We start from the raw sequence: 18,855 nt of genomic DNA, 5'->3' as shown, positions 1-18,855 counted from the left end.
CATGGGTACTTTGTCATCCCATAAATGCTCTCTGACTTGATGATAAAATGTTGTACCTTTACTTAGTCTATTATTAATTTCAGGGTTGATTTCATTACTTCCATTAATAATGCTACCCAGATATGTAAACTGTTCTACATTCTCTAACTGTTCTCTATCTATGTTCACTTGGTTTCTCTTTTTCTCTTTTCCACAGTGCATGACTACAGTTTTCTTTTTACTAAGTACCATTCCAAACTCCTTCAGATTTTCATTCCAAATGTCCAGTCTCCTTTGTACTTCTTTTTCTCCCTTTCCCCAAATCACCACATATCTGCAAATACCAAAGCATTTACTTCATCACTACTGTACCAGGAATGCCTATGGCCTGGCACATTGTATTTATAATTCATTATTTGTTAAAGAACTGCTAAGCTTTAGCATTTGAAACAGCTTTACGAACGAATGTTCTCGACTCTGCTGCTTGCTGCAAGAGTGAGACAGCACAATGTTACAGAGCGAGGAACCGGCGGAGTGACGTAATCGCCACATGTTGTAGATTCACCCCTATGGAATGGTCTAGAAACATTTTAATAACTACTAAATGGCTTATGTTATAGAGATATGAACTACACCAGCGTGAAGCCCCCATTTATAAAGGGTAGTAGCCAAAATTTGAAGTCAATCCATTCAGTAATTTTGGAGATACTGAGGTGGAAATGAAACTACTTTTTCGTCGCTTGGAGCAGTGAGCCAGCCAGCCACGGGTATATAAGGTCAACGACTCGCCGTGTATACCAGTTGAAATTTATAACTCGACCATGTAAGGTGATAATACTACTTATTTATTGTAAATGGATTTTATACTAGTACCGGTTTCGGCCTTTCATGGCCATCATCAGCTAGTACATAATATATTACAGCCATTAGACAAAATCACAAAGATGTTATGTTAGATCATCCGGATGTCTAATGGGGAATGGAAATAAAATATATTGCAGTAGTGTGGGGTTAAAATATCTGTGATGAAAGGTGGTGGTGAAAGTTACCATAAACTAAAACTTATTGAGTGTACATAGGACATGAGTACATTAAACACATTAAAACATATAGGTCACAGTATACAACACTTAAAACATTTTAAACACATTAAAATATGGCTTATTAAAATCTGAGTTCGTATTGCGTGGATTTCATTCTTCAATCTTCTATGTAGTTCTTGTGCTTCTATATCATGTTGATTTATTAATATAAGGTGATCTTCGAGATTGTTCTATGGCTGATATACGTCATATTGATACGTGGTAAGAACCCTTGTCATTAAATTATTATTATTATTATTATTATTATTATTATTATTATTATTATTATTATTATTATTTTTAGTAACTATGTAATCCAACTGATGATGAACTTCAGTAAGTTTTTTATGATGAACTGCAAGACTTTAGTTTAAATTTAGGAGCTGTTGGTGGCGACACCTCTCTCGTCTATGTTTGTTATGTGGTTGTTATCTATAAAGATAAGCTTATATAAGTATAGTGTGCATGTGAAGGAATGCCCGTTGTATATATCAAAATGACAAGAGTACTTACTATTGTTGTTGTGAAGGTCGTGTACTGGTATGTTTGGAGGCTTGCTGTGTTCTACTATGACTGCGTCTGGGGCTCATGTTAGCTGAGGAGAGGGATGTAGGTAGAGGAGACGGAGGAGTGGTTATTGTGGAGGTAGGGGCGGGGTCAGGCTTATGATTCGTCGGTTTGTTAGGGTTATGATTCGTCGGTTTGTTAGGGCGTGTGTTTACTATTTTGAGATAGTCGTTCTTTAGTGTTGGAATGGCTTTATCAAAGATGATGCTAGTTTTCTCTGTAATGTCGTTTATGTTGTGATTGGGATTAGCGTATTAGTCCAGAGAAATATAGAAATCTTCGGTTATTTAAATAAGCCATATTTTAATGTGTTTAAAATTTTTAAGTGTTTTATACTGTGGCCTATATGTTTTAATGTGTTTAATGTACTCATGTCCTATGTACACCCAATAAGTTTTAGTTTATGGTAACTTTCACCACCACCTTTCATCACAGATATTTTAACCCCACACTACTGCAATATATTTTATTTCCATTCCCCATTAGACAACCAGATGATCTAACATAACATCTTTGTGATTTTGTCTAATGGCTGTAATATATTATGTACTAGCTGATGACGGCCATGAAAGGCCGAAACCGGTACTAGTGTAAAATCCATTTACAATAAATAAGTATTGATCGGTGGAACACTTTTCTAGTCTATACACTGAACCCAATCAATGCGGAAAATGAAACTTATAAATAATAAAAGGTGATAATAATGTCATGTCACGCTACGCAAAGTCAGAGTGAAAGCCGTGCAGAAATACTTAGAAAGTCCGCCGTACGAGAACGCGATACTTAGAAATTTCAGCCGAGTCGTGGACTTGTGAATATTTCAAAGTGCTTCTAAGTTCAACTCCGTGTTATACAAAACTTAGGAATTTTCTACCGAGTTGTGGACTTGTAAAGTTTCAAGGTGCATTTAAGTTGAACTTAATACAGTGCAAGACTTATAGATTTCTATCGTGTTGTGGACTTGTTGATATTTCAACGTGTATTCGAACTCTGTCACTCTCAGGTACAGCGTAACGGACATTGAAAGGACTATGTGTGATAATTTGAACTATTATTGTCAACGCATTTATGAATTTAAAGACGTTTCTACATGTGTTTTCATATTTGAATACGACTTTGAACAGTTTACTGTGTTATGATACTCAAACACTCAGTGATTATTAAGATCGTATGTGGATAATTTTCACACATTTAACGAATGTTTGAACAGTGCTATTAGGAAATCGACTGAACCTTAAGGACATTTTATGTCGGTTTTAGGAAATATGGACTTCAGCAAGGCTTACACTGAAAATTCAATTAAGACGTGTGTTTGAGATTTTTAGAAACTGTTGAATACGTCGTGTATGAACTGAATCTGTGCTTAATATTCCCATGAACTGTGACCTTGACATTTCATTCTGAGCTTATTATTACGTGTTTTAAATGTCATGAACTGTGCCCAGTGTTATAATCTCGCATTAACTGTGCATTTAGAAACTGTGCATTTAAAACTCTCGTGATTTAAGAAGTGAGAACATTTTACTGTAAATACTTCACACAGAGACCTGTGTTAAAGCCTGTATTATTTTGAGTATTACGTTAACTGCTGCATGACGAAGTGCAATTATGAACTGTGATTTCAGACTCACATAATTTCGAAGTGCAATACTAGTCACCCTACACTTACTAATATCCAGTTAACAGACAGTGCTACATTTTCATATTATCGTGTCAACTGAACTTTCCCGTGTGTCAATTATATCAGACGACACCGGAAATCTTGACAAAGTGTTAAATAATATATAAGTAATAATAATAATAACGTAAATGTTTCCACCTTTTCAATACAATATATTCACAAAATTACAAAATTATACGGTACTAGTTTCGACCCATCTAGGGGTCATCATCAGCCGTATTGGAGCAAAGATCATTTGTGGCGAAATCCTAAGACAATATTATTTTAAAGAATAACAAGTGAAATGAGATGTTATGGTAATAGTTAATAATACAAGGAATATACATAATTCTTTAAAATAATATTGTCTTAGGATTTCGCCACAAATGATCTTTGCTCCAATACGGCTGATGATGACCCCTAGATGGGTCGAAACTAGTACCGTATAATTTTGTAATTTTGTGAATATATTGTATTGAAAAGGTGGAAACATTTACGTTATTATTATTATTATTATTACTTATATATTATTCTCAGTTCAATACGGACCAAAAACATGAAATTCATAACCATCAAAGTGTTAAAACCTTGTATTTTCTGGAACATCTAATTCAATGTGGGACAGATTACAACGTTGAAGGAGATAAGGGTACATCGAGAGATAATACGTCGTACGTCGAGGGATTTGGAACGTGGTGCGCCGCTGTTGGTGCTTGGTTCGACCTCATGCTGAACATCGTGAGAGTACCAGTCGTCGATCTGCAGAGTCCCATTTCATCAGTTCCAGTTTGTTGAACTCAGGTGATATGAGTGCACTTTACAGCAATTTTTCTCTGGTGAATATCTTCAAAATATTGTACTAGACAATCACTGACTCATTGCAAAGGCACGTTTCAATCATAATTCTTGAGTGCTATGTTAGTCAAATCCAAGTGCCTAATTCATGAAAATTTTATTATGGTGTGAATTTCACTTCTACAACCTAGATAAACTGTAGGAATTAATTTAGATGAACTGTAGGTCTATTTATAAAAACAAGTGAATTTAGGTGGACTTTAGGATTTTCTGAAGCCAGTGTGTGTTCTGTGAAACCACATTCAATTTGGGAATTTCAATTTAAAAAGACTATAGGGTTTCACAGGAGTGATTTATGAGAATCAATATTAATTTTGAACTTTTGAGACACCATATACAATTGATGAATTAATTTAAACTTAGGTTTTCATATGAACAATTTATGAAATAATTGTTGAGTCATATTTAATTTACAAATTGCAAGTCAAGATTATAATTGGACTTTAGGAATCAACCTATATGAACTGTAAGTTTATTTGAGTGTAAAAGTTGATTTTGGTCATTTTCAAACGTCAAGAAAACATATTCGACGAAAGGTTATATTTCTGTTTAACTTTACATGCATTAAAGAGTTCTGGATTTTAATTTAAAATTGAACATGTCAATGGAAGAACGTATTTTTAAGACAGTCTCTAGTAGAGATAGCCACTATCGACTGATAACTATCGAACTAGTCGATAGTTTAAACTATCGTAATAGTCGACTACTTTAAAAAACAAGTCGACTGAATTCAGTCGCATTCCCGCCACGCATCTTTCCACGTTTCACTGTCCAGTCAGCACAAAACAAGTCGACTGAATTCAGTCGCATTCCCGCCACGGATCTCTCCACGTTTCACTGTCCAGTCAGCACAAAGCAAGTCGACTGAATTCAGTCGCATTCCCGCCACGGATCTCTCCACGTTTCGCTGTCCAGCCAGCACAAAACAAGTCGACTGAATTCAGTCGCACTCAAGTCACAGCAACATGGAAGCGAATGGAACTATCGGTTTATGATCACTTCGGATATGTAATATATAATTATGTTAACTTCATATGTACGTACCTACTATATATGGCGATTTTCTCTTGTTGTTTATATGCTCTTTATTTCGTTGCATATTTGTTTATGTTAATCACGTTAAGCACTATTCATACATACGGCATAATAATAATAATAATAATTTGAATTACTATAATAATAATCTAGAAAATACGGTAGTATTGTGTTTGGCTGTTCTCATATACAGTATATCTTGATTGTGTACCACAGCAACGCGTTGTACATATTATTATTGTTAGCATTGTTCGGGAATAGAGCCTCATTGTCATCTCTCTACGTTTCACTGTCCATTTAGCACCAAGAAAGGCCATTCGTATGATGTTGGTTCGTATTAAGGGCATCTCTCTATCTATTAGCCCCGTGTACGAACGAGTGCGTAAATTGGATTTTAATGGGTGTCTATATAAGTGATTTCTAATTATTGGTAAATTACGTTAAAATGAGTCGAATGCGTAAAAGTACGGCTCTACAGTTTTGATATGGAGATTTTCGACTGGAAACATTCAAATGTTTTTCATAGACTGACTACTTGCGTTATATGAATACTTTCATTCGACTGTTCAGTCTTCTTGACAGGAAGTAATGAATACTTTTGTTCGACTGAAAACATTCGACTATTTAGTCGATAGTTCGAAGGGACTATCGCCCGACTAGTCGATAGCGGTTTTCAGTCGATAGTGCCCATCTCTAGTCTCTAGTGTTTAAATGCGAGATAAAAGCAGGGTGATTTCTATTCAGAGCTTGAATAAATTCATCAGAGAAAATTAGACATCTATTATTTGCCCTGCGAAAATTCCTCCTCTGTACCAGCTCCTAAGCACCGTACACTACCTGAGATCTTTCCCGTGCTCAAGAATTCATCATCTTTTCCTGGTACACTACTGACACTCAGTTTTACATGTTTTATGATTTCATCCATCAATATAATAAACAATAATGGCGAGAGTGCACTTCCTTGCTTGAGAATTTTTTTTTGTATAAAATGTTTCAGAGTCACCACTCCCCACAGGTACACTGCTTTTACTCTCATGATACAACATTTTTATCTTGCTAATTGATGATTTTGGTACATTCCTTTTCCGTAGACATTCCAAAACATGTTTTCTCTTAACTGTATCATAAGCTTTTCCCAAATCTCAAAATACGAAGATGATTTCCTTGTTCCTTTCCAGATGTTTTTCCATTATCGTTCACACTGTAAATATTAAGTTTATTGTTGATCTATTCGGTCTAAAGCCATGTTGTTCTTCCTCTAACTGTGTTTCTATTATATACCTGTCTTTTATCTAGGACTTTCTCCATTATTTTTAGCCCATGTGATAATAGGGTTATACAGTGAAACCTCGATTCTCCGTTTTTCGAGGGACCGTGAAAATAAAACGTACAACACGGGAAAACGGAAAATCCGGGAATGAATGAAAACTATCAGTTTGGCTAAACATCACAAAAATGAAATATGTATAATTATAATCTTACAAAAACTCCTAAACCAAACCAAACTACAGCCCCAGTGGGACTTTGCCTGCCAAGCGACCGCTGCTCAGCCCGAAGGCCTGCAGATTACGAGGGGCGCATCGTCAGTGCGACGAATCCTCTCGGCCGATATTCCTGGCTCTGTAGATCGGGGTCGCCATCTCACCATTAGATAGCTCCACAATTAAAGGTAATCACGTAGGCTAAGTGGACCTGGAACCAGACTTATATCCAGGTAAAATTGCCCGACCTGGTCGCAATCGAACCCGGGCCCTCTGGATGAGAGCCAGGCATGTTAGACCGCGAAACCGCATTAATTACCGGTACGCGAGTTCAAAATCTCGATACTTTATATTCAGTTTTACAGGGGAATCTTCGTCAGTTTCCCGTGAAAACTTCTTTCAGTTCAGCAACTTTGATTACGCTAGCCAAACTCTTCGAAAAATTTAACAACGCCAAGCCAAACGACAATCGACCACAAGTAGTTTTTAATTCTCTCATCTAATAAAATAAAGCATATTAGATACAAAAGCACCCAAAATGATGGCGAAATCTGTTCATTTCTTAATCTTTCATTGTAATTTGGTCTCCGGTATACTGTTCGTAGTCAGTTTCTGGAAATCTCGTACCGCGCAAATTAGGCCTACATCGACTTTTAAAGGTTATGTTGAACTCGAAAACATGGTTTCGAATGTAAGTATCAATTCTTAAAAGTTCTTGAATACATATTCAATTCTGCGCGTCACAAATCCAATCAAATTGGAAAGATAAAAGAAATATCAAAACTTCAGAAATTACGGTTATTCGTGACCTTGAGGTAAGTGCGCTCGCTGCACATGTCAGTACGAGTTTGAAATGATACCAGTCATTTAAAATGTAACGTGAGCAAATAAAACGACTGCGGTTTTTGGTATTTTACCACGAAAACGTAAAATTCCCAGTCTTACATTAGTAACAGTAATAGGCAATCCCAAGACCTCCCATGGCTTTCTTTTTTTTAATGTAAGGTGCAACATCTGTTTTCGTCTCGCTAACATAATCATGTACGATAATATAAAAAATACCGAATTTGTGTTAAGGAGCAGTTTCGATTCCTGCCTGAAAGCCCACTTAGGTGTCTGCAGTGCCCTGAGCAAAGTGCCGAAAACCCCTTCGGCAGTACGATCGAAAAAATGTAAATAAAAAAACATCCCTGGACATAATATGGACGTTTTATAAGTGCGAACATTTGACGAAACTCGTTCCGTCTTCACGCAGAGCTGTCGAAATGCGCCGTGTCTTCTAGCAATTGCTGTGGCCACTCTCTGCCCTATGATTTTCCGAGATTCTCTAAACAATACCACCCGAATGCGATGCAAAGATGGTCCCTTATGCAAGTTCACCGCCGATCGCCGAACGCCAAGATCCATAAATATGCCATAGCCGTCCTTTCGTGAGATACAGTTTATTAAAAAACGATTGATCGAGGATTTAGCGTTGATGGGACTGGAATTTCTGGGCGGTTGATCTGGGAAATCGTTTCTTCGAGGAACGGATAATGCGGGACTTTTACAACGTGATTTAATTACGATGCTCTCGGGACCACGTAATTTGAACGCATATTCCGGGAAAACGTACTTTCCGGGAACGGATAATCGAGGTTCCACTGTACCTCTATAATTTTCACATTTCCTCCTATTTCCTTTTTTGAACAGTGGTACAATGTTTCCTTGTTGCCAATCTTCAGGTATCCTTTCATCCATATGGCACTGAGGGCTCTGTATAACCACTGCAGTCCAATGCTTCCTGCTGCCTTAATCATATCAGCATTAAATTAGTCTTTTCCACTAGCTTTACCTTTGGTCATTGCTTTCACTACCCTTTCAAGTTCCAACCATGTTATTGGGCTCTTTTCTTTTTCTCCATCTATTATTTCCATTTTCTTATCTCCTTCTTCCTTGGAGCAGTCACCCTCATTATAAAGTTTTTCAAAATACTTTGCCACTACTTGCTGAAGACTCTTTTCGTCATGTACTATGGATCCACCTTCTCTCTCTAATGCCTTGATTTATATTTTTTGATTTCATTACTCTATATAATAGTTTCTGATCGACTATCTTGCTCAATTTTGTTAGTAAACTTTCCCCAATATTTCTCCTTTTCTTCCTTTACTTGTAGTTTCAATCTTTTGTATTCCACATGTATCCTTTCTATCTTGTTCTCATCCCTCTGATACGTTTTTTGCTTTTCCTTATCCATCCATTCCTTTCTTTTATTTCTTTTTTAATTTTGTCTGTCCACACCGTGTCTCCTTTCCCTTAACTTTCGTTTTCCTGCATACCTCAATTGCTGCTTCTGCAAATGTCTGTCTTAATTTGTCCCACTCTTCTTCTCCACTTCGTATTTCTGTGTTAGGCAACTTCCTTTTTATACAATCTTGGATTGCCATTCTTTTATCCTCCTCCTCCTCCAATTTCCAAATCCTGATTTTTGGTTTCTTCTTCAATACAATTTTAGGGGTTTTTACTTGTTTTATTTCCACAATTAGTAATCTATGATCACCTTCCATACTTTCACTGGGGATTATCTTCTTATTCATGACATATCTTCCCCATTCTTGGTCTGTTATTATAAAATCGATGAGTGTTCCATACTGTCCATCTCAAACATAACGGCTGATCTTATGGCTATTCCTCTTCATAAACCACGTGTTCTTTATTATCAGGTTATTTCAGATACAAAAGTCCGTACGGGTCCAGAACATTCTCATGTCCCATTCTATCAGTTCCCACATGGGCATTCAAATCTCCTATTATCATGATCCATCTCCAACAATATGTGTTTCCAGTTCATTGAGGAACTCTTCTTTTTCTTCCATGATACGTCCTGTCTGTGGAGCATACACCTGTACTATCTTCAGTAGTTCCTTGTTTAAATGTATGTGCATTATTATAATTCTTTCATTTACATACTCAACTTCAGCTATTGGTTTAACAATCTGATTCAGTACAAATCCTACTACATTTCTTTTTTCTTTACTGTTACCCATCCAGTACAAGGTGTACCCCTTTCTTAGTTTCTTCATTCCTTTCCCTTTCCATTTTACTTCACTTACTTATAGAATGTCGAGCTTTTGTCCCTCAATTAGGTCAATCAATTCATTTTCCTTCCCATTCATTGTTAGAATATTTACTGTTCCAAATTGGGTTTTGTTCTCTGATCTAATACTTGCACGAACATCACCATTACCATCATACTGTGCAACTGTAGTCAGAGACTTGTCAATTCCATTTCCATTTTTAAACTTCCATCCGAGGCTTGTATTATAATTGAAAGCAAGTACAAATTTACTTATCTGCTGACCTGCTAAGCCTAAGGCATCTGAGGATTTTCTTTCGGGGTTTACTCCCTTAGCCTTTGAAGATCCCTCTTCTCCACAAGGCAGTGGTTTCCTCTTCTAATTTTCCCCAGAGAGGAAGGGGTACCTCATCCACCATCTTCGCCATTCCAAAGGTTTCCTTCTCTGCCTAAGATGCTGTTAAGGTCTTCACCCAACCCTGGGCATGAGTTCCACGTTATACCATGGGTCCCTGCCTGAACTTAGCTCTCTTTCACACCGGCCTACTGATGTGGAGGATACCACCCACGCAACGTGGATGCACCAAACAAGAATTACTCAAGTGAAGGATACGGAAGATGACCCTATCTCCCTTGAGCCGGGTTAATGGTTGTGTATGATGCCACAACCAAGTAATCTTGTTATATCTGAGACTATGAGTGCAGGTGCAAGTTTTTCAGCAACTCTAAAGGCTTGGTTTATTCTTTCCCCTAAATTTCTTACAGTGAACGGAGATATTTACAGGTAAGTAAATAATGAAATGAACTAAGAATCACTAACCCTGTTCTTCATTACATCCAAGCAAAGCATCATCTTCCCGCCTTCAATTCGACATATCAATGTTTGACTCTGAAACAAAAATAATTTACATCTTAGACATCCTGAACCTGGAAAGACAATGAACTGGGAGTTTCTGTAATTCTATATTTATAACTAGTGAAAGGATTTTAATGTGCAGCACCTTTACAAAACAATAGTGTTTTTTTTTTTTAATTTTTAATACAGACAGATCAACATATGTATTTGGTGACATGGAATGATGTGAAATAAACACAATTTGTTGCACCTTTTTGTGAGATTACTACATTTTTCCATCTTTTTCTCTTTTATTTAATGCTTCAGCACCTCCTTCCCCACTTTTAACTGCATTTTCAAAAGATTAAATAGGATATTTTTTCTCTTCTTTAACATATTTTAAAAATTTTGTTTAATCAGAAGTCAACAAAAGTCAATAAATAAATATTAAAGTATAATTTATGGAAACCACTAGTAATTCATATCCCAGCAACAATGACCAATCTACAGCTGTGAAATCAAATTAATATTTGAACAATGATGCTGCAACTATTTAAACTAAGTTCAGTTAGTCCTGGCATGTATTTAACGGTTCCATTTATTGACTGTGTACTCTCTTGTTGGCCTTGTTAGTGTTTTACCAGTCCGGAGAACTTTTTCTTTTCACAACACAAAATCATTCCAAAGGGTAAGAAGGAGAAGTTGTATGCAGTTTCAGAAGAATTCAAAATGCAATTTATTGAAACTGATGGCATCATTCTCGGAAGTGCCATCTGCGAAGTAAATATTGGAACTGACTGTCAAAAACATTAAAATGTCATCATTCTCCGAAGTGCCATCTGCGAAGTAAATATTGGAACTGACTGTCAAAAACATTAAAATGTAGTGTGTAATCCAAAATAACAAGTTCATTAACTTTTAGAACCCAGTAAATGGGATAAAGAAAGTTCACGTAACTGGTTTAAACATTCGTGGAGTTGATTTCATCAGCACCTTCCTTGCGCCTTTTTGGTTGTATTTTCAGAACCGTGTTTCCCTGTTTTCTGACCATACTTTCTACCTTAAAATCCTTTCTCCATTTATAACACTGGATGATATGGTATTAATTTAGTATGACATTTTGTTCTTGGTGAAGTAAAAGATTGAAGTACCATATACTGTATTCAGTAAGAAACACAAATATACCTCGTTTTTTGTATTTTTTGTTTACAAGTTGCTTTACGTCGCACCGACACAGATAGGTCTTATGGCGACGATGGGACAGGAATGGGCTAGGAGTGGGAAGGAAGCGTCCGTGGCCTTAATTAAAGGAGAACACAACACAAAAACACATATTTCGTTATTCATTGCTAAAGATGTATTATGGGAATGTAATAATGCCGTTAATCCGATGCCTCTATGTCCAACCATTCTCAAGTTATGTGCGGAAGTAGTAACTGGTCGTGACGTCACTGCGCTGTAGAGTCTACCTGGCAGCCTTGACGCTGGGAGTAAACTCGCGCAGTCTTTTTCCGCACTCCATCTGCTACTGCCGTGTTCTTCTGTTGCCAGTAGTGGGCTTATTTTTATTTATAATGGATGTAAATATAATTCGTCTTTATCAGTATGAGCCAGAACGAACGACGTTTACTGATGTCCATTCAGATAGCGATCTTGACATGGATATGCTAAACACTACAGGCCATGCCGGCACGCGAATTTGGAGTAAATGTAATGAGTGTACCGTCATGGATACGGATGAAGAAAGTGTATGCTGTTGTGAATTAGACAATGTAAAAGCAGTGAAATCTGAGAAATTTATGTGTATAACAAGAAATCCCTCGTTTACAAGGCTTATTTTAGACCGTGAAGTATTGACAATGACAAGGCATAACATGAGCTTAAAAACAAAGAACATGGCAAGGAAACGTTTACTGACAGCTTTAAATCCACCAAATAGAACTTGGCGTTTTATTTGTTACAAACAGTTCACTTCGTGGGTAAATTCATGGACTGTGATTGGTAAAAAGAACAGAGTTGTCATACCATCATGTGTTGTCAACACCATAAGGAACACATTTCCGGAACCCGATGGCACCTATTGAACCCATGATCTTGGACCAAAGGGTTCACTATGTGGGCTTCAAGCTGTAAATGAAAAAATGAAATTAAAACAGTAGAATTATGTAAGAGTTTCCTAAGCTTGTTTGTATGATAAATATAGATAATGAATTATTTTGACATGAAGTGCGGTACCTCATTTATTGCTGCGAGTGAAATCGTGAGAAGTGCTTCTTGATCAGGTCGTCATTGGAAGGTCGAGGTATTGGAGCAATGTTTTTAGGCATTGACAGATCCATTGCTTGATCTTCAGGTGAGGCTCTACTATAGTTAGTTTGCAAGAGATTTATTTTGTTCATTATTGCCTTCTTCCATCCATCGCTTGACGCTTCATATTTCTGTTTTATCATCCAGGCTCCTGTTGATTTTGAGTACTGAGTTTTGATACCAGCTTTCAATTTATTGATGTTCCAATTATAGTCCAATGCAGCAATCACTGACCTGAGCTTTAAGCCTCTGTATGAGAAATGAACTCTTTTAGGAGCGTATTTCAAACGAAGGTTGTGATAACTGTCTAGGCTTCCGGTGTGAACGTAGTGTTTTATATGTTCCACATCTTTTAAAAAAGATCTGTCTAAAACTATTTTCTTCAAGGCTTCATATGAACTTGAATTTCCTTTAATCCACATTTTCTTTCTCTCTTCCTCCTCCGTTAATGTATCGTGCTCACAGGATTTCCATTCACCGTTTTCTAACCACTTATGCTCATTTTTTACGTGAAGCAAAATTGACGTAAATTTATCAATTAACACAGAACTGTTTCCATTACATGTTTGTGCTGCCCACCATAAATGATTATTTGTACTGGCCTTCCAACGCTTGAACTTCTGGATGATTTTTACCGAGAGCTTTCATCTTTTTCATTAGACTTTTTGATATGTGCCAAACATCAAATTCATGTTCAATATCAGCATACTGCGTTCTCAGTAAATACCTTACTCCTTGTGTCTATCGGAAAGGAAGAGTTTTATATTACAATTTTCTTCCTGTACAATCTTCCTCATCGCGATTTCACACGCAGTCCTTTCAAGATCACCTTTCACCATCACTCTCTGAACAAGTTCCAAATGAGCTATGTGGCCTGTATTTATATCCATTAGTGAATACACTAAATATTTGGCTGAAAAGCCAGGAGAATCATACTGGCCATCTCCGGCTAACCAAATGGGTTTGGCACTGCTTTTCAAACAATCAATAACATTAAGTCCTTTCTTGATCCCAAGCACCCTCCACTATCGGACCAGTTACTCTATGAATAATTCTATCATATACAGTTCGTGACATCATATGTAAGTTAATGGACTTGCAGAATGACTGAAATGGTTCAAACAGAATGCCTGACAACAATAATGCTGATGATATTAGGACATTTGCTTCCGGTTTCTTTCCTTCCATAGGTTGAGAATACCAACAGACTTTATTACCACAATCGCAAAGTGATTTTACGCACAACATAGTCCCTTTAATGTAATGTGAAATGTTTTTCACTTTACCTTTACAAATGTAACAAATTTCAAAGAGTGTGAGCAAACTTGTCCCCGCTACAAAGAAATATGAACCTGTAATATGTACATCATCCTGAGTGTGTTCGTTATCAGTATCACTAATATAACTTTCACTGTCACTTTCATCTGGTTCATAGAAACTGTCATTCAACTGTTCTCCCATTACGTCACTGTTCAAGGCTGTGCTGGAAGTTGCAACGTCGAAGTATTTTCTAACTATTTCACTTCCTAACTCACACTGTATTTCTACACTACATCCATGTCTGTCTGGTGAAATATTTTCTCTCATATCATTCTGAACGTCGTGTACATCATTATCATTATCACTTCCGTTTAATACTGTGTCAACAAACTCCCTTCGTCTTTTAGCCTCATACCTTTCCGTCCTGCTCTTTTTAGTTTCTGACGAGTACTCCCACCGTGTATTTTGTGAAGCGGCTTCTGTATGAATTAGCATTCCTGCCCGAGAAGTATCTCCATCTGTCGATGCCAGACATCTTATTGAAGGAACAGACCCTGGCTTCAATTCTGGACCTTGCAGCCTTTCCGTAGGCATCACCTTCATTTTCAAAAGTTGCGTTTCATCATAGTCTGTATTTTTGAAATGCACTGAGCACACAGTAGCTCCCTTACCGGGAGAAAAGTGATTCCTCTTGCAAAATTGTACCCAACTGCTAAACCTTCGAGGCGACTTACTTCGATTTGGAAACCTATGGAAATGTATTTCTTTCTCTCTACACTTTCGGTTTCTACTCGTTGTGTTGTTACAGTCGTACACACTACAGGAAGGCATTTCGACAAAATGTCACCGCACTATTATAATAAACAACACTCAAGTAAATGAAAGAGCGGCTGAGCGCGTACTGCAATAATCAACTGGATGGCTCACTCAGCGCTTACAGCGCAGTGACGTCACAACTACTCGTGTTTCCTTAGTTCACCGGCCTACGGAGCGGCGTACAGCAAAAGCAAATATATAGTTGAACACTGTCCGATACACTCTTTGATTCTGAAGCAACTTGATTTTTGTGTTGTGTTCTCCTTTAAGGTACAGCCCCAGCATTTGCCTGGTGTGAAAATGGGAAACCATGTATACCTGTACTATACAGTATCCTTTTGCTTCTAATATACTCACTTTTAGACTATAGACATAGATGTAACCATCATAGCATCCAGCAAAAAGAAGATTATTGTAGATCTTCATGCAAGATACACCATTACCAGATTTCATCTTGCACACCTCTTCACCAGTCTGGAACAAAATACCACAACTTAACATTTATACTCTAAAGTCAAATTAGGCTGCTTTTGTGAAAACTAGAATTAATTACATTTTATGTTCTTACAAATAATTGAAACAAATACATCTTTTGTCCTTTTAATGAATCACATAGAACTGGAAAACAAATAGTTTCAGAAAAACAATTTGTCAAACTATTTGTAAAATTGATGAAAACAAAAACCTACAACCTGTTTTCCAGTCATTGACTGGGTCAGGGATGAAAGGAATGAATCATATACAGGCTATTAGTACGATGGGGTCACCACTTCCAAAGTGATGGGAATTTGCCTACTTGCCTATTTTATTCCTGTGTTCAGCAACATAGACTTTTGAGATGTAAATCCATTTTAGGGTCTTTTTAGCCATATTTGTTGGTTTTATTGTGTGCCAATTTCAGGGGTTTGTGCCTATTTAGAGTATAATTGCCTATTTGATGCCTTTTGAGTGTATTTTTAAAAAAGCCGATTTTCTTTCAGTGCGTTATATTGCAGCTAGTGTGCTCGACAGAATTATCTTCTCTTTTCTCAATATCTGTTTACTCAACAAACAAAAATGAGAATTCTCGGAAGTCACCAGAAACAGTTCTAAGGAAATTTCCATCAGGAGAAATAAGGAACAATTTGACCTCGAATCCTTCAACCCCTCCAACCTCCTAAGACATATGCGAGAACCAGTCAGCGTCGAACTATGTTGCACAACCCATATGCCCTGTACCTCCATTTCGATGCGAACTGTTGTACACATACGCTTTATGTTCAGAACGTGTTGTGATTTATTGTGAAATGGAAGAAGAAAAAGCGTGTTTGCGGCAATGCCCAAAGAAAAATCGTTACTAGCTGAAGCAATGGATCACAGGGGATTCCAATTTCACTGTGGATGGAAGGGTAGTCTGTCAAGATTGCTGTAAGGAGGTAAGTTTGTTTGTTCCTGTTATCTTTTTTGTGTTTGAGAACTATGGTCTCATTTCATTGTAGCATATATAGGCCTATTAATTTATGTATTGTGGCAAGCTTTTTGTTGGAATGCTGTACTAGTCGTGAACTTTCAATAATTTATATTGCTAAAACGTAAATAATCATTAAATTATTGAACGAGGAGTTAGAACGCTGGTAGTCTCTTGCCACAGAATGGATGAAAATTAAATTAGTATATTGAACTGTGATTCATTTCCTATGAAAGTAGAGATTTACAACAGAAATGCAATTTTTACAACTCCCTTTAAAAATCATGAATTCTATTACACTTCCGCTAAGCCCACGCGAAACACGGGTTGCAGATCCAATGTAGCCCAGCTAGGACGATGCCACAGCGTGTGTTACAAGGTTGCCAAGACTATCTTTACAAGACCGTTCCAGCGAAAAGACCACTGGTCTGGATTGATGAGGTCTGGTTAGTAACCGTTGTGCTAGGGGCGGGGGGAAGGGGGAAGCAAAGAGAGTCTGATGGGCGTAAGCTCCCAGGTTAACAAGTGTCTTGCTAAATTGTCGTAAGTTACGATCTTCATTTCCGTGTTAACGTTTAACCAATAATGTAAAGTTTGAGGGATGTTCCACCATTCAACACATTGCAACAATTTATTAAATTGCAATGTGTTGAATGGTGGAACATCCCTCAAACTCTACATTATTGCTAAATTGTGACTAAAAGAAGGTTATGCTCGCATGTCACGACAATTTGAAATTACGCGGTTTTTAATTTTTAACGAGGGTGGCGGCCTTGTGGGCACACATGATGCAGGATCTATTGCAGGCAACAGAAAATAGTCTTCATGACAGCTGACCCGGCTGACCAAACCTGGCGAATAGAAATAAATAAAATGTTCTCAAATCTGAGATTTATAGTGCCTCAGTTTTCATTCTTCTATATAAGTAAGAATACTGCAAGGGGCAGCATAGTGGGTCCTTGGCAAGCATAAAGGACGGATCTCCCCTCTACGCTACTCCGGTATCGTTTCAAGTCTTTTTTATTATATTTTTCACCCAGTGAACTTAACATGATACTACCAAATTATAACTGAAAATCTTTGAGGACATATTTCCATGTAAATTACTAATTCCCTTGTTCCTACTTTAAAGTTTTGTATTTCTAGAAAAATTATCTCTAATAGTCTTTTTTTATGAAACAAATGCATGATATATACTAATCATTATTGCCAATTAGTCCAACTGTAGAAATTTAAGAACCAAGCTCGATAGCTGCAGTCACAAGTGCGGCCAGTATCCAGCATTCGGGAGATAGTGGGTTCGAGCCCCACTGTTGACAGCCCTGAAGATGATTTTCCGTGGTTTTCCATTTTCACACCAGGCAAATTCTGGGGACTGTACCTTAATTAAGGCCACGGCCGCTTCCTTCCTACTCCTAGCCCTTTCCTCTCCCATCGTTGCCGTAAGAATTATCTGTTGATGCAGAGTTGTAAAAAACAAGGGACAATGTAATTTATGTCATTTTAATTATTTTTCAGACCAAATGTGAGAAAAATACCGCATAGATCAACTTAGGAATACTGCGATGGATCTGATACGAGTTTAGAAATCTGTATCAACGCAGCCTTTCTACCAATCGACTTTGGGCAGTGACCAACAACCATTTTCTTCAGACCTACGCACTGCAATGTTGAGAGCTAATACGCCCCTGCATAAACCGGGGCATCTTCAAATTTCAACAAGCTGCCAGGAGCAAACACCAAGTTGAAGAAGAGTGGCATGCCCCTGGTGGAGTCATTTAGGATTGTGGAAGAAGTTGGGGAAGTTTTGACCGAACCTCTGGGAAGGCAGCCGCTGTCAGCGAAATAAAGAGGGAGGGGAAGGAAAGGGAGGAGTTGTAGAAGACAGGTGGTCTAATGTTCTAAGGGGAAGGAGATTGCAGGCCAAGGGCTCTATTCAGGATCAGAATTCAGGACAGGTGTCTGTGCGAAATCGGTACGAGTCACTCCAGGTAGAACAACAGAGGGAAGATGAGGGACTGGGAACTGTTGCTGAGATGCATGGAAGTAGGAGGAAGGGAAAAGGTAGGAAAGGGAAATGTAGAGTAGAGGATAGGAAAAGACAGGTGGAACAGGATCATGGGAAGGAGAAAAGGGAGGAGGAAGTAGCTTCTGCAGCTATCAGGAAAGATAGGGCTGACCAGGAGGGGAGGGGATCAAATGAGGTGGGTAGGGTTGAGGCTCTGGTCATGGGGGATTCCATCGTTAGACACGTGGGGAAAATGTGTGGAGGAAAGGGAACCAGGGTAGAATGTTATACAGGAATTAGGTTGAGGCAGATGTTGAGGAAAGTAGAAGAGAGGGAGGAGGGGAAGGAGAAGGTGGTAGTGTTTCACGTTGGTACCAACAACGTAAGGCAAACTGATATAAGTACCAACATAGTTGGAGATGTGTGGGATCCGGTAAATGCAGCACGGGTGAAGTTTAAGAAAGCGGA

At 37.8% G+C, this 18,855-nt stretch overlaps 1 protein-coding gene across 1 annotated transcript in view; it reads right to left on the bottom strand.

The window, feature by feature from the left end:
• The window catches only part of LOC136861303 (uncharacterized), a 116,008-nt gene that overhangs the window by 27,070 nt on the left and 70,083 nt on the right, over nucleotides 1–18,855 (bottom strand). The window contains exons 6-7 of the mRNA XM_067138813.2: nucleotides 15,290–15,406; nucleotides 10,535–10,603 (exon numbers count right to left, since the gene is read on the bottom strand). Of these exons, the coding sequence (XP_066994914.2) occupies nucleotides 10,535–10,603; nucleotides 15,290–15,406 (186 nt within the window). The remainder of the gene's footprint in view (nucleotides 1–10,534; nucleotides 10,604–15,289; nucleotides 15,407–18,855) is intronic.

Source organism: Anabrus simplex, chromosome 1 (genome assembly GCF_040414725.1).
Source record: "Anabrus simplex isolate iqAnaSimp1 chromosome 1, ASM4041472v1, whole genome shotgun sequence".
In the NCBI taxonomy this organism is placed as follows: Eukaryota; Metazoa; Arthropoda; class Insecta; order Orthoptera; family Tettigoniidae; genus Anabrus; species Anabrus simplex.
The sequence above is the reverse complement of the archived record's forward strand: the minus strand, read 5'-3'. Positions and strand labels throughout refer to the sequence as shown.